This window comes from Anarrhichthys ocellatus, unplaced genomic scaffold, assembly GCF_004355925.1.
Source record: "Anarrhichthys ocellatus isolate YVR2014 unplaced genomic scaffold, GSC_Weel_1.0 scaffold17, whole genome shotgun sequence".
Classification (NCBI taxonomy): domain Eukaryota; kingdom Metazoa; phylum Chordata; class Actinopteri; order Perciformes; family Anarhichadidae; genus Anarrhichthys; species Anarrhichthys ocellatus.
The window spans coordinates 6,190,667-6,206,329 of NW_022280047.1; the positions used below are offsets into that span (position 1 = coordinate 6,190,667).

Genomic DNA, 15,663 nt, shown 5'->3' on the forward strand with positions numbered 1-15,663 from the left:
CGGAACAATAGAAGTAGTGTAAGTGCCCACATGTCCCTCTGGCACCAAACGAAACCCCATTTAAAACTGTTGAGATGAGTTCAGACTGGGGAGTCACATGAATTGGTAAAGAAAAGACAACACTTCGGCAATCCAAGGAAATCTATGAATTTCAGTCAAAACAAACTATCGCACTCAACCAAACCTGCCGACTGACCGTCCGTTCTTAACTCATCTCATCAGTGATGATTCTTTTTTTTTTGCCATAACATCCATCTGTACACTGATCTGGAAAATAATAAACCTGATAACTTTACTACATTCATGGGGCTAAGTTACATGTTCAATTCCACACTCACTTCCTTATAATCTGCAAGTTAAACTGAGTGGTAAATGAATCATTTTTTAAAGTTTTCTGTAATAGCCTACATACTCAGCAGTCAACAATTAAGCACTTGCCAGACATTTTCTTTTGCTTGAAATGGATAACTTTGTCTGACGTTAAGACCAACAGCTTTTTTTTCAGTGGTTGTCCTTGATTTTCTACAGTGACATCACCAGCACTTTTCTGAGAACTTGAAGCGCTCAGAGTGCACAAAAAAAAAGGCAGAACGCTCAGAAAAAAGAAGTTGGGTGCAGTGCTTTTCCTCTAGGCGGCTGCATGCGGCCGGATACGCTCTCTCCAGATTGGGACCAACTGAAAACAGACACTGGCGCTCTGAAAAAAACATAATGTGAACCTAAAAGAGGTAAAAGATAATGAGAGGAGGATCTTTATTATTCTGGCTGAAGTCCAAGGAAAAACAGTAATATGAGCAAATACCTATGATATAAACAGTGACAAAGGTATTGATATGGGCAGCTATCCAATTATTTGGGCTGGGGATATGAATATTGTTATGGATGCAGTTCCCCCATTTAGTTCCCATTTACAATGTCATGTACATTGGCAACACACTTGTATCAGATCATGCTAGGGTGACAGTAAAAAGAATCTCCCAGATGGAGATTCAATTCCTCCTTCCTGAGAGACGATGCCTTTCAGGCCATGTTAAATACTAAGATTGATCTTTTTGTTGAAACAAACCAGCAGGTACAACTTGGGAAGCAGTTAAAGCTTTCATAAGGAAATGTGTAGAAGACATTTGGATTGTTCAGATTCAGGCAAAGTTATTTCAAATCTGGGGTTTTGGTCCAGGAAACTTTTGGGTTGTTACATTAAGCAACAGGAATCCAGTCCAGTCTCAGGGGACAAAGTCAACTGACATAAATCCCACGATTAGAAAATTGTATTTGGAGGCGTAGTCTTCATACAACACTACTTTGCATTACTTTAAGGCTACATGTCATCATTCACCCATTCCCACCCATTCATACACTGATGGCCATGCAAGGTGCCACCTGCCCATCAGGAGTCTACCTAGCCATTCATACCCATGGACTAGCGGAGCCGGGGATTGAACCGCAGATCCCCTGATTGAAGGACGACCCGACCCTGCTCTACTAGTGCGCCACAGTCGCTATCTGCTCAGCCCCCAGTCGGGGGCTCGGCTCCTCTGGTCTGTATGTCGAAGAGTCCTTGGGCAACAACCTGAACCCCAATTGCTCCCGAAGGCTGTGCCACTGGTGTTAGAATTTTTGAATCTGATGTGCAGGCGGCCCCTTGTATGGCAGCCGCTAACATCAGTGTATGAATGTGTGTATGTCGTTATATTTGTCAGATGCTACAGATCTTTGGTTTTGGGCAGATGCTTATGAAATCATTTCCTCATGTTTTAATGTTGGTCATGGGACCCAGAAAGGCTTGCCGCTCTCTCCTTTACTTTTTTGTTGAGCAGTAGATTCTCTTGTTGCAGCAAATTTTAAGGACCCCAATATTCCCGGGGTCAAGGCTGGGGCCTTACACACCGACATATTTTTGCTTTTTGTTACAGACTGAGGTGAATCCGTACCTGCCCTGCTCAAAACCAACAAATCCTTTTTTAATTTGACCTTAGTATCGGGTGAATTGGACAAAGTCTTTAACTACTTTATTATTTATTATTGTTTATTTGCTATAATTTATCTTTTAGTATTGTTTAATCCTCGCCTATTATATTTTATCTATTGATCTATTTTTATTCTTGTCATTATTTTTCTTTCCTCTGCATGGAGTTGTTTAAGGATTGTATTGTTGAGATTTTATATAAAAGGTTGTGAATCACCAAGAGATAAGACGGTCTGGCAGGGACACAAGGGACTCAAGGATAAAACAACATAGGAGAGAAAAGGAAACAGTAGTAGAGGGGTGGAAATAGAAACAAAAGAGTCTTGTAACCTTAAAAATATCAAGAACAAAACAAGTAATAGAGTGAGAGATAACGGAGAAATGGAAAGGAGCGAAAAAGGGTGGGGAGAAAGGGCAAGGAGAATAGAGGAAAAGGCATGTTTTCACAAAGTGTCGGATTGATGCTTTGATCTAACTAAAATGAAGGGAGTTTCTTTCTGTATGTCTGTCCTTCGGTTTTCTCGACAGCCGTTCATCCGATCAACCTCACACTTGGAGGGTGTATTGCTGAGGACCAAGAAAGTGCAGTGTTGAGTGCAAGCTCTTGAGAAATACGGGACACAGCTATTAGTAGTGCGTTACGTACACACGGTGTAGTGTATTGAGAGGGGACCCCTATTAACTGTTACCCCGCTGAACTGCATGCTGGGTACAGCTAGCTCTCCGTCAATGTTTGTGTGAGCTCTTGCACCCAAAAGCAACTATTTCACGGCGATTTATTGCTCGGGACTCAAAGAAACGTAGCGTCGAATGTGAAGTTGTTTGAATGAGCGGTTCTCAAAAACGCTGCAAGCAGCATTACTAGAGGCCAAGCAATGAGCCCATTCCAAGCAGGCGTGTTTTCAACAGGCCCTGCACTAGTATTAGGAAATTGGGAAGTCAAAGGAGAAGAGAGAGAGAGAGACGAGAGCGGGGCTATCCAGCTCTTCCTCTTATCTTCCCCTCCCTCCTTCCTCCACTCCCTCCTTCCCTCGTTTCCTTTCCATCCATCTGCAGGGTAACGTGTCAGATGGAGCCGGACTCACGGGGAGACGAAGATCTAAGAAAACTGTCGCTCTTAGTTCTGTATGGGAGATGACTTGTGACACGTGCGCACACACTCATAGAGTTTCTCGGTGGGTGTCAGTGACGGCATCACAGGGTCGACGCACTAACACAGCATGTGGCCAGGGAAATTAGGTCAGAGCAAACTGACACACACACACACGCACACGCACAGAGATCAAATGAACCTAAGACTCTTGCATCAGTTGTTTACACCAGGAAACTACCAAGATGTTTTATGTTTCAAACATCATTAATGTAATTCCAGTGTGTGTGTATATATATGAAAATGTGGATGTGTTCATTTGCATGCATGACAGCAGTACTTAAGAACCTGTCTGTCATGTCTATATGTGTCTGCAGGTGGAATTCTCACACTCGTATGTCTGGATTTTTGGACATATGCTGTCACATTGTGCATGTGTGGCAGGGTGATAATTAAAACATCAGTCAGAGAGATTCACAGGAGGGAAGTTGTGGGGCAGTGCCACGGGGGAGTTCAGCTATTCCTGAGACGTAAAACTACACATTTTCACATCCTTCATCTCTGCTCCTCTGAGCCTCTTAATAAACTCATCTTCACCCTCATATGAAGAAACCCTCCACTCCCAGCACATCAATTAAACAAGCAAAGCCCGGCTCAGTGTCGTGGATCTGTAACTTAATCTTAAATTTTCCATATTAAAATCCAGTCTCCTTCGAGAAATTGTGAATTGAATATATGTGCCTCCCATACATTATGTCTGAGGAGTCTTTTCAATAAGATGTGATTGTTTTCTCTGTGCATAGTGCATTACGGAGAGTAACACCACAAAATCTATGGATCTAATTGAGTTTTTTCTTCGTCAGTTAAATCAATATTTGTGCATGATGATCTCCATCCCTGAATCAAGCCTGATCTGTATCACCACAGCACATGTGCTAAAGATGAATTACTTTTATGCGTAGCTATCCGTAAGCTTCACGAGGTTACAAAGCTACTTGTTACAGACAATACACGTTACTGCTGTCTCTTAAAGCTGTACTTATCTACATTCTTATTAACAATGAATCAAATTACCATGTGCAATGTGACAGGTGAATTATTACCCGACAACAAAGCTTTCCTCATTGTTTTGTTTTATGGCCCACAACATTACTGTTTGGTTCAGTGTCAGCGTTCTCATCGAACTTATAATTAAAACATCAGCAGCGAGCTGTTTGGAATATTGGATTTTTATTTATCAGTTAACCAGAAACACGTCGTCAAATGAATCCTGATGTGTTGTAAAATAGGCAACACTTTGCTAACAACTTCGCCGTATGAACTTTATATGGACGTATGTCAGTGTTGTGTTTACAGCTTGTTGCTCTCTCAGGAAGTGGCCAAATCATTAATGAATGCAGGTTTAAAAAAAGAAAAAAGCTTTGCCATATAAGCTACAGCATAAGAGGTTCCCTTTTCAGTTCAATGACAGTCCGTGCTTAGAGCAGGTGACCACACAACTGAATACTAATTTTCGACAAATGCTAATATTTACAAGGGTAAATGTTATCCTTGTTTATAGGTGATCTCAGTTGTACTTACTTAAAGTAACAGGTCTACTTCCTGGAAATACATCACTGTTGTCCTGAGTCCTTTACTGCTGATTGCATGCAGACATTAATTAAGGGCCCTACCATCTACAGCGCTTGATCTAAAGTGCATGGTGCAAGTGCATATAGGGCGTGTCCTGCTCCTAGTTAAATCTGACATAATCTGGGCACAAAGTAAGGTGCAAGGCACAAAGGGTTTGTATTTAGTCTCTCAATTAATCATAGGTTTGTTTCAACGTAACATGGATTGTTGAATGGTAAATGGATTTGTACTTGGATATTGCTTTTTTTAGTCTTCCGACCACTCAAAGCGCTTTAACACAACATGTCATTCATCCATTCACACCCATTCACACCCATTCATACATGGCAGTGGCTACTTTGGGGTTAAGTGTCTTGCCCAAAAAACACATCGACATGGACTAAACCAAGTGTTAAACCGAGTGTCATCTCCCATCCCCTTTAAAGCCAGGGGTTTTCTGTAGTGAAAATGATGTTTTTGTACAGCTAAAAACCAACAAATATGAATTGGAGTACAATATTTCATTCGATAAAAACAGGTTGTGAATTTCGGAAATTCTGCACCTATTTTCTTTTTCAATATTTAAAAATTTTTGGACAACGCTCTGGAGTTATATGCCAGTGGACGCTCTGCCTCTGCAGTCTCCCAATCCTCTGTCCCATCAACAACTCCATATACAGTATGAGCAAATGTACCGATAACCTACTTAACCGGTGTTGGCGCCACGGGGGGCATTTGGGTGCAAATAAGCTGTTGTGCCCCCACAAAACATATAATATCATACAAAACATTAAATATGGTGAACACGTCCTCTGGAGACTGCATTACACACAGACTTGCAGCCGGGCACTTCCATTGAGGCGCTGCATAATGTTCTGAGACATCAGCCATCAGCCGTTCAAAACATCATTTGTGGACTCATCATGACACATTTTGTCAGAAGAATATGTGTGGAGGAAGCCTCTGAGTGTGTGACAGAGGAAAGGTGATGCAATTAGTCTGTGGCTGCCACGGGGCGTCGCTGTTGCTGCCGGTTAGCGCTAAGCGTTGAGCAATAGAGAATGTCCGAGATTCTGATTTCCATCATATTTTGAATTATCACCTGCTGACACTGTATTTAACTAAGGAGGAGTTCAGCTGCACGTGCTGTGTGTGTAACAATCAGTTAACAGTGTGTGAGTGTACGCTCGTTTTGAACACTCCTACGTCAGCACATTTTACTATCTCAATAATGCTTACCACTGTTCTACTTTGTTGTCCTTGTTTTTATTTTTTTTGTTTATTTTTATATTCTGTGTATGTACATTGAGAGCAACGTAAAAACCGGAGTCAAACTCCTTGTATGCGTAGGCATACATGGCCAATAAAGCTGATTCTGATCCTGATGTGCCCAAATGCTGCCTCAAGATAGAAATGCGCAAACAATACGCCTGACCAAACCTCATTTTAAGACCAACACACCCATGGGAACACAGATGGGCGTAAGTATATTTGCTACTTGCGCCCATCCTTAAATCAAAACAATAGGAAGGTGAAAGCAAAAAACACCCAAGATGAAATGGACCCTGGTGGACAAACACAATGCTAAAGTTGCTTGAGAAAAAACCTGCTCCATAAGGTACAACACGATTCACCTGAAAATATATGCACAGGCTCACACACAAAGCACTAAAAGGCTTTACTGTGAACTAAGTCCAGTTCTGCTTGCATTGTACCTCGGTCTGAGAGAGGAAGGGGCACGTGACCTTTGGCAGGTTACCACTGGACTTGGCAGGCTTCTCAAACTGACTTCTGATGTAGTAATGGCCCGGACCAGGAACTCCCTGATGGGAAGCAGAAATCAAGAAATGTTCAGTAAGTACAAGGTCATATTTGTAGTCAAATGCTTCGGTAATATCACTTTTCATGTAGCCATATCACTTAGAAGACAAGGAGAGAGCATGAGGAAGTGAAAGAGACACTGAGAGGAGAAAAAGGACAGAGAGTTGCTTTGATTTCTCTCTGTTTGTGAGGTAAGTGAAGGGCACACAGAGGAGGTAAAGACTATTATGAAGATTCATTAACTAAATGAAAGACGCAGCAGAGAAAAGTCAGATGCCAGATGAGTGAGCAACTTGTAAAAACACAGACAAAGTACAGTAAGAAAAAAAATGTTTTCGCTGCAATTAAGTCATTTATGTTTAAAAAACAGACAAAGACTGGAAGAGAAACTAAACGCGTGTGCATGTGTGCTCTTTTGCGTTGTGGGAAACAACCATGTCATGTGGCAGCCCGAGACTACTGCGCCATTTCAGTGCAGTAATTACTGTAACTGGCAAACCAGACCTCACACACAGAGATGCTGACTGTGAAAAGTAAAGAAACACACACACACATTTCCACATTCTCTACTGCAGAGCCAGGACATTTTTGTATTTGTGGTAAAGCCACAAGGTTGCTGGGCCAGGGGTGGTTTAACTAGGTCCGCAGTAAAATAGCATGGATGTCTGTGGAGATTGTTAGCAGTTAGACCCACATCTTGAGGAGGAACAGTGGTGATTATCAGCACAATATGTCTTCTCCGTGCCTTACGACAGCTCAATCTTTACTCATGAACATTGACTACAATGTCTTCCTGCCAGAGACAAGTTCCTTGTCCTCAGAATTTGTAAAAGTCACATACAGACACACAGTCTGCTTTCTTTAGGTCTTTTCAGACCAAACGCAAATAATTTATGCAAATAAATTGCACGTTAATTAAAAAAATTCAAACCCATCTGTCATTATGAGCCGATGCACACAGAATCCGAAACGTTCGTTTTCTGCAGTGCAGGTTTTATTTCCTGTTTTGTTTTCTGCAAAAACAACAAGCCAACCAACCAATAAAATAATTACTTTTGCTCATACGATCAATATATTTTCAAGGATACTAATGTAATGATTCTGTTCATAACGCCACACAACAAGGGACATTTTTATTGATTGATCCATTCGGTCACGCTAACTAGTGTCTCTAACGAACTAAGGAATGATCGCAAAGACAACGAACATATAAAGACAACATCTGAGGAAGTATAGCAGTTGAACTTGCTTGTGATGGTGAGTAGCCTACAAAAGAGGGGCAAACATACTTTATTGTCAAGGTGACATATGGAGAGAGAACCATTCATTACCAAGTGCATTAGTTAATGTTTTGTTGTGGCCATTATGTGTGTCAGAAATGAGGTGTAGTCATTGTTAATGGTACAACCTGACCATATAGGATAAGAGATGGCGCACATTAATTATTATTATCATTACCAGCAATGGAAGCATATTAGTTCACTTCTTAACAAACCAACAGAGCTCCGGAGGTAGTGTGAGCTGAACGTTATCAACTGACCAATAAGCCTTGTAGTAAAGGCCATGTATCACACATAATAAACATACATACATATAATACACATATACATATAATTCAGTCCAGTCATTTGTGATGAAAACCAACGCAATGAAGCTCAGCATTTAAAGTCAACACAATAACATGCTTCTTTGGCCCCACCTAAAGGAAATGTGACCACATTTGATCTTTTCTAAACAGTATTGTACTGTACTGGCAATAACGAGCCCATTTTCAGTGTGTAGAGTTGAGTGTTGGTTTATTTTTATTTTTTTGAAACATGACAACCATGATTGTGTGACGGTGCGAACCTTTAATTTTTGGTGGCATGCACGGAATGCAAATGTACCTGTTGGCCTGGTGGGAAAGGTTTGAATGGCCAAGGTTTGAATCGTCAACCAATATTCAGTATTTTCGTTCTTCGGTGTGAAAAGGTCTTAATGATGAAAAGTATAGTATCTGGAATAAAGACGCAGAGAACAAGGATACTTTTTTTTCAGCTGTGCCAGACCTGCTCGGAGTCAAAGACATTCAAGTTGTTGTGTTTTTGCTGAATTGTGAAGTTCTTTCTGTGTGACAAGTTGAACCTTCACACCTTGCCTCTGCCATTTATAAAATATTGTGTTACAGTTTCACTCTGAGGCCCTTGACTAGAAAAAAAAAAACCTCTCTCTTTTCATCAGCCATGAGAATTCATAAGGAAGCTCCATGCTTGGCCTATTGCACTCATTTTGAAAAATTATGAATACATAATGACCGTTATTTACAAAAAATACAGTGTTATGTATTATAACTGGAAGCAAAGAATCTGTCTCAGTTGTTTGCTCAGTTTTAATACCAGTTATTTATTTTCTTCTTTTCTGTAGGAGAAATACTGCTTCCCAGTTGCTAAACATAACAACTGCTGCAAACATTGCATCATCCATGATAATGTTAACATGGAATTCACTGAATGTTTAAGATGAACTGACAGTGAACTTCCTATTTACACGGTAATATCAGGCATTGCAGTGGTACGGCTTCATCTGTGTTGCTTTTGATTGCAGAGATACATGCGATAATGGTTTGTTGAAGTCGTTTGCTCAGTCGTTGCCCTTGCCGTGTCAGAATGCCTGTTTAATGGGGAAAACCTACACACAGACTCTTAAACTCTATGGGACACCAGCAGCCCCGAGCCATTAGAGGCAGACTGTCTGCTGATCTCTAGGAACTAAAGGTATTTGTCCTGAGTGTCTCCACTGTGGGTAATGACCCATCTGGTCATTGTATGTGTGTGTGGGAGTACATGTGAGTTGAGGTGTCAGGTACTAATGATGACGTATGTAGGTGCAGCCATCACTGTAGGGGGCCCAAATACAGCATGGTGCACACATACAGGCACACACAGAAGGCCAAGTTGTTGATTCAAAATCACAGGATCATTTATAGTATGTCAGATCATGTTTTTTAGCAATTTTTCATATATTATTATATTATTATATTATTAGCCATATATTATTTAACTAGGGGTAGAACGCAATGCAATAAAATGTCATGTATAATGAACTACGCATGATAACATAGACTGAAACTAAACTAAAAGAGACGAGAGGCTGCAGAGCAAAATGTTCGAGGAAAGAGAGGATGAGAAGAGAGAGAGAGAGGTGAAGGTGCCAGTCCTTGACAGAAGGGACACGTTCACCTCTCTCTCCACAAATCCAGTCCCACATTTTTAAGACTCTGCCTCACTCACTCTACCTCGCCAACCTGGAGAAATACGGCATCACAAAAAAGCATCGCTGGGCCAGTACACTCAAGTTCATATGCAGGTGAGTAACTCCCCTCCACTCAACGTGCTCCAGTGTATCATTGAGTATTTGTATGTGAGTGGCTGACAGTCTGTGACTAAATATTATGTTCTACTGCCCTCTACGGGTGAACAGATGATGGATTGTACTAAGAGACGGAGGAGGGGTTGAATCATTTCCTTCTCTTTAATCGACTGTACATATATAAATCACGAATGAATCCAAAGTACTTACCTTGATCAGTTCTCAGTGTAAATCACTCTCTATCTCCAGCTATCATGATTCATTCTCAATCTGCAGCTTTCAAATCCTATTGTGTTAAGAATTTATCTTAATCAAAGTGCAGTGAAGAGAGAGGACAAGCTGTTTAGCTGCCAAATGGAAATGATGTCTTCTTAAGCCATAAAATACTCCTGAAACGTGGCAAAGCATTCAAATTGGAGAATGGGGGTTTTAGCGTGATTACAACAAATTTATACAATATACTAAAATAGACAGGATTTGTAAACACCTGAGGGTTAAAGGTTTAAGTAACTGTGGGGTCATGCACACAAGCTACAGCGCTATGCAACACTGTGTTACACAGAGCTGTACTGAAAGTGAATATTGGACTGACATTGATCAGGTGGCCAGGAACCTGACTCCAAGTGAATGATACCGTTGCTGTTTAAGAAAGCAAATGTCCAAGAGGCACCATACAGTGCAATAGAGTACATTACCACCCTCCCCTGGATTTGCTCAAATGTTCTCTCCAACAGAAGTGGCGCTGGGTCAGTGAAGAGACCACACCCTCACCCGGACTCCCAGAATTAGTATATGCATGTTGGATACCCTCGGAAAGACATGGCAAGATAAACAGGAGAAAGAAAACAATGCTTTTATTAAGTATTATTACGTTTGCAAACCGTGCAGACACTTCACAAGCAACACATGGTAGGGGACACTCCCCAGGTAAGTCTACCCCTAATCCCCAAGAAGTCACTGTATACAGCCACTCAGTAATGGCAGATGTATGGAGCTTTATACCAATCTTTATTCATGAGCGTGTTCTTTCAATTTGAGAACATGACGTATTGATTTCACTTCTGATTTTGTAAAGCTCTCCCTCAAAACATTCAAATAGCCGCCGCTTGCGCTTGGATTTCTGCTCAGACTGTATGCTTGAACTCAGATATGTTATCGCTCGCACAGATTTCATGAGCTCCAGCATCAGCCCTTCTCCTCACACTGCTTCCGTGTGCTTGTGAAACATCGGCTCTCAGATTTCTCCTCTGCTCACGGGGTGTTTTTCTCTGCCCACTGTTTGGGCAGATCACATATCAACAAGGTTTCATTGAGTTACATTATGATGCGTTCAGGCTCTGTTCAGTAAAGATTTGTATTTAGCAAAAATAAATTATAACGTTATCACGATGTGTTCGATGTTTGATGAGGAGATGTTTTCATAGCAATATAAAATAGATATTAAAGAGGGAATTATGACCTGTTCAACTTCCTAAGACTAAGCAGTTTAGAATACATAATTAAAAGTTATATTTACTCCATTTTTTTCTGCTTATGTAATCCATGACTCAAACCCCTGATACGATCTGAACCTGGAGTTGTGTGATCTGTTACACTCCTGGTAAATACAGAAGGCAAGGCTGAGTTCTTCCATATAGGAGAAAGAGGGTTATTTCAGTTCACAAATGTATGAGCACAGTCCCATAATCTCACAGATTGAAGTATAATTGAGTTGCATGAAGTATAATTGGGTTGCTTAGCACCATATCAACTTTAATAAGGTGAGAATATGTCAATGTTGTGCTTACAGCTTGTTGCACTGCCCCCAAGTGCACAAAAAAAATAATAATACAGGTTTAATTTCCACTTTTGGTCCCAGTGGCCCCTGTTCAGCAAGTTACATATAGGCTCACTTTAAAGGACTACCATGTCCCCCACAGGGGCAGAGCTTGATATTGATCTCAGTCCACTGAAACTTTTATCTTTTACATTTCTCATTGATGTAAGCTTAGCATGTAGAGCACCACATGGACACAAACACCCGGCAACACAAACACATACTCACCTTCTTTTCTTCTTGCTTGGGCACCAGTTCGTGGCAGCGAGGGATGATAAGCTCAGCTCTGCTGCCTTTCTGCTCCTTTTGAAGGTTCACATTCTCACAGTGCATTTCTAGTTTTCTGAAACAGACAGAGACAAACAAATAGAAGAGATACAAACAAAGGGAGAGAGAGAGAAATGTTGTTAAAAAAAACATACAAAATAGAAAAGAATAGCATAGGAGAAATGGGGAAATGCAATACACTGAATGAGGGGAGAAAAGGGAGGTGGAGGTGTGATGGGAAAGTAAATAGGAAGAGATAAACAAAGCAAAGGCAGATGGGAGATTAACTGAATGACTGGAGACAGAGTGAAGAGGAGAAAAGAAAAAAGACTGAAACAACTGCTCTGTCAGCATTTTTAAATTATTCCAATAATAAGACGTCTGCCTACACCTCGGTGTAAACAGTATGAATGCTCACATGTAAACTTTTCCTCTCTATCGCTTAGTCGATTCCTTTATGCATATCTGAGCTGGGTGTGTGCCCAGCAATGCAGAAGTGCTTAGTAGGGCACATCTTCTGTGGTCATCAATAGAGATGCTGTGTGAAAAACGTCAAACATATAAAAGGTCCTGGCTGTAGGACCAAAGCAACATTTCACTTTGGTGGAACAGCTTCTCTGTAGGAGCTCAAGAGCAATGAGTTCATGTGATTAGATGCCTTGAAACATCTAATCAAACCAACCTTAATCCATGATTCAAAATGTGAAGTAATGAAGATGTTATATTCCTAGTACATGCATTAATCCATCAAGGTCAATTCTCAATATCTCAGAATCACAGATGATGCTGCATGCTTGTTTAGTTAGCGCAGTTCCTAAGGTAATGCTAACTGCTGAAGTTCCTATAGAGAACTTAAATGTCCACCAACTATTGCTTTAACATGTTGCCACTGTTGTTCATATGCAACTAACGCTAAATACTCATTTAATACTGTACCATGATATGTAATACTTACATTTCAGGGTAATATTGTCCGGGACCCGGTCCCTCCTTCACTGTCATGTTGCCGAAGTGGACTCTTTATACTTCTGTGCAGAACTCTTTTCTGACTACAGAAAAGAGAACGAATAAGTCAGAGGAGAGACAGACACCAAGACGGATGACGTGAGGAGTGGATGAAAGAAAGGATTGGCCAGGGAGAAAGAAAGAGAAAAAGATGATAGGAGGAGAGAGAGAAGGAGATAACAAGAGGATAAATGGATGAACAAAAAAGGAGAAAACAGAATTGAAACATTCACACTTATCTGTCTACTCTTCCAGCCAGAGCTCATGAAGTTGGGGTTGAATGAAATATAAAGTTCAGCCACATGCCAGAGTATGTCAGAGATATAGGGGAGACCCTACGTCCCTTCTTATCTCTTCACAGTTTTACAGCTTGCTGCCTCTGCCTCCGGCCTTTCAGATAGGACCAGTCCACTCGCCAGCTCGACTACTGAGAGAGGCTGTGTCTGAAAATGAGTTGGCCAGGTGTCAGCAAACACATTCTGTAGATAATGTGTGAGATTTTCTCAAAAAATATAATGCAAGGGTGCTGCAAAAATAAGATTGCTGGGTTTTGAATCCCAATCCATCGTAGTTTAGTGTGCTCGCATGCTATTACTAGCTAAATAGCGCTAAATACAAAGTACAGCTCCCATTCGTTTTCAAGGTATTTGGTCATTACCAAAATTGTTGGACAAATCGCAGAGAGAGGTCAAAATGATTCAATGTCATTCATAAAGAAAGCCTGGCACTGGAGTTTTTAAACTGTGGGAGGTTTGACATTTTTAAAGACCAGACCTAACTATGAGATAACCGAATCCTTATTCTCACAATTTACTTAAATTCAAGTCTACAGTTTGTACTAAAATGAAACAGACACGTAAGAAAAAAAGCTTCCCTCACTGCATAAAAAAATCAAAGCATTGAAAATGTTTCCCTTTCTTTTCTAACTATTCCTTGACCCAGCTGTCTGTGTCTATTCTGTGAGGCAGGTTATGCGAGGATTGGCAGGGAGTCTCAAAAAGTTTTTAACTCCATGTGGTGCCTGTCTCCTTATCTCAACTTCAACAGTGACTGGAGGACGAGATCTGACGCTCTGTCCCCCTGTGATCTTCCAGTCCAGTTTTGAGGAAGGGAGATAGGAAACAAGGATGTTCAAATGCTTAAAGTTAAAAAGAAAGACATAACTGTTCTGCATCGCACACACACATACAAAGCACCGTGATGGTATCGCAGCTGGCATTGACTTCAGAGGCACAAATTGCCTATTTCTGTCAAGGAGAGCTTCTAAAAGCAAAACAAAAACACAGCAAGTGGGTATAAACATATTCATTCAACTTTAATAAAATGGAATGGCAGGCTATTTATTATTTAAATGAGACTACATTTTCTGTCGGTATGGTCGTGTGTGGGCTGGACCCCGCAGGCTGAAATTGCTGGAGTGCTCTCTACATGCACAACACAGCATGGGTTAGAATCTCATTCAGGATATGGAGAGGACGATCTTGCCCATGTTTCCATCTCACATCTTCGCCTCTGTGTAGAGACATGACCAATACTTGATTTCTGGGGCAGGGTATTTACAGACAAAGTATATTCATTTTATAGACTCTTCAAAAAAAAACACTCAACGAGCGAATTTGGCAGAATTGTGTTCATCCGTCCAGTAGAGACGAAGAGAATAAATGGAAAGGAGTATACAGCTCCCCTCTCCAGTCTATCTGTTCCCTCTATTGAATAAAGGCAAAACAAACTGGTGGCAACCAAAGCATAACTCTTACAACCGACTTTGGTGTGGGAACCACTGATTGATTGGCCAGTTAGAAAGTGCTGCAATGCATATCTTTCAAAATGTCTCTTTCTAAACTTGATTTGTGTGCTCTGTCTACATGCAAACACAGTCTGTGCTCCATATCTCCATCTGGCCAGCTGCATTATGATCATCTGAGAAATATTTAACTACACAGCCGGAACTAACAAAATATCCCCATGATGATGCTGGTTCTAAATTAGCCAAAGAGCATTATACTGCATTATGCACAGGTTATTGTCAGCAACAATATGTGCCTTTACCAATGCATCGGCTAATAACTACTCCCTATTCCAGCATTTTAGTCTGTCTCTGATTCTGAGCACTAAGTAGTATCAGTCGATGCAGTAAAGTAACACAGACGTGAACCACAAGTTCAGGGTCAGTGGATGAAACAGATTAAGATGTTTTTGTTTTTCTCAATAACATTCAGACGGAAAAAACAAAGTTACGCTCTTTTGATTTCTGCCCAATGTCTTATGATTCAAAGGTTGCCCCGGCTACTTTGAAGTTACGTCCTCAGACAACCACTTTATTCTGTCTCCCCACACTTTTGAACTCAGTCGGAGCGTGGAGGCTGGGGGAAGTGTTTGAGTTTAAAGAAAAGAGTGTGTCAGATGGAGAGACCGAGGGAGGAAGACAGACAGAGATGGAGGTCGAACTTTCAAAGGGAGGGCAACAGAAGTTGAGACAGAAAAAAAAAATAGCCGAGGATGGATGCACTGCTGATAGCCCTAAATCACAGTGCTCCGCTGTGCTTGCGCCGGTGGGTTGACACAAGCTCGGCCAACACTCAAGGACGCTGTTGACTTCCTCTGGTCATTAACAGATGAAAAATAACTTAATTGAGAGCCAGACCAGCAGGCTTGTGCATTATTTTAAGTGAATATTGTAATATAGCTTGAAGAATAATTACTAATGGCTCTCTTTGTTGGCATGTAAAATGGATGAGT

The 15,663-nt window shown here is 41.0% G+C and overlaps 1 protein-coding gene across 1 annotated transcript in view; it reads right to left on the reverse strand.

The window, feature by feature from the left end:
• Positions 1-15,663, reverse strand: part of stpg2 (sperm-tail PG-rich repeat containing 2) — a 47,668-nt gene that overhangs the window by 31,294 nt on the left and 711 nt on the right. Inside the window, 4 exon segments of the mRNA XM_031856685.1 lie at positions 6,383-6,490; positions 11,881-11,995; positions 12,875-12,938; positions 12,941-12,983. Coding sequence (XP_031712545.1) covers positions 6,383-6,490; positions 11,881-11,995; positions 12,875-12,938; positions 12,941-12,983 — 330 coding nt within the window.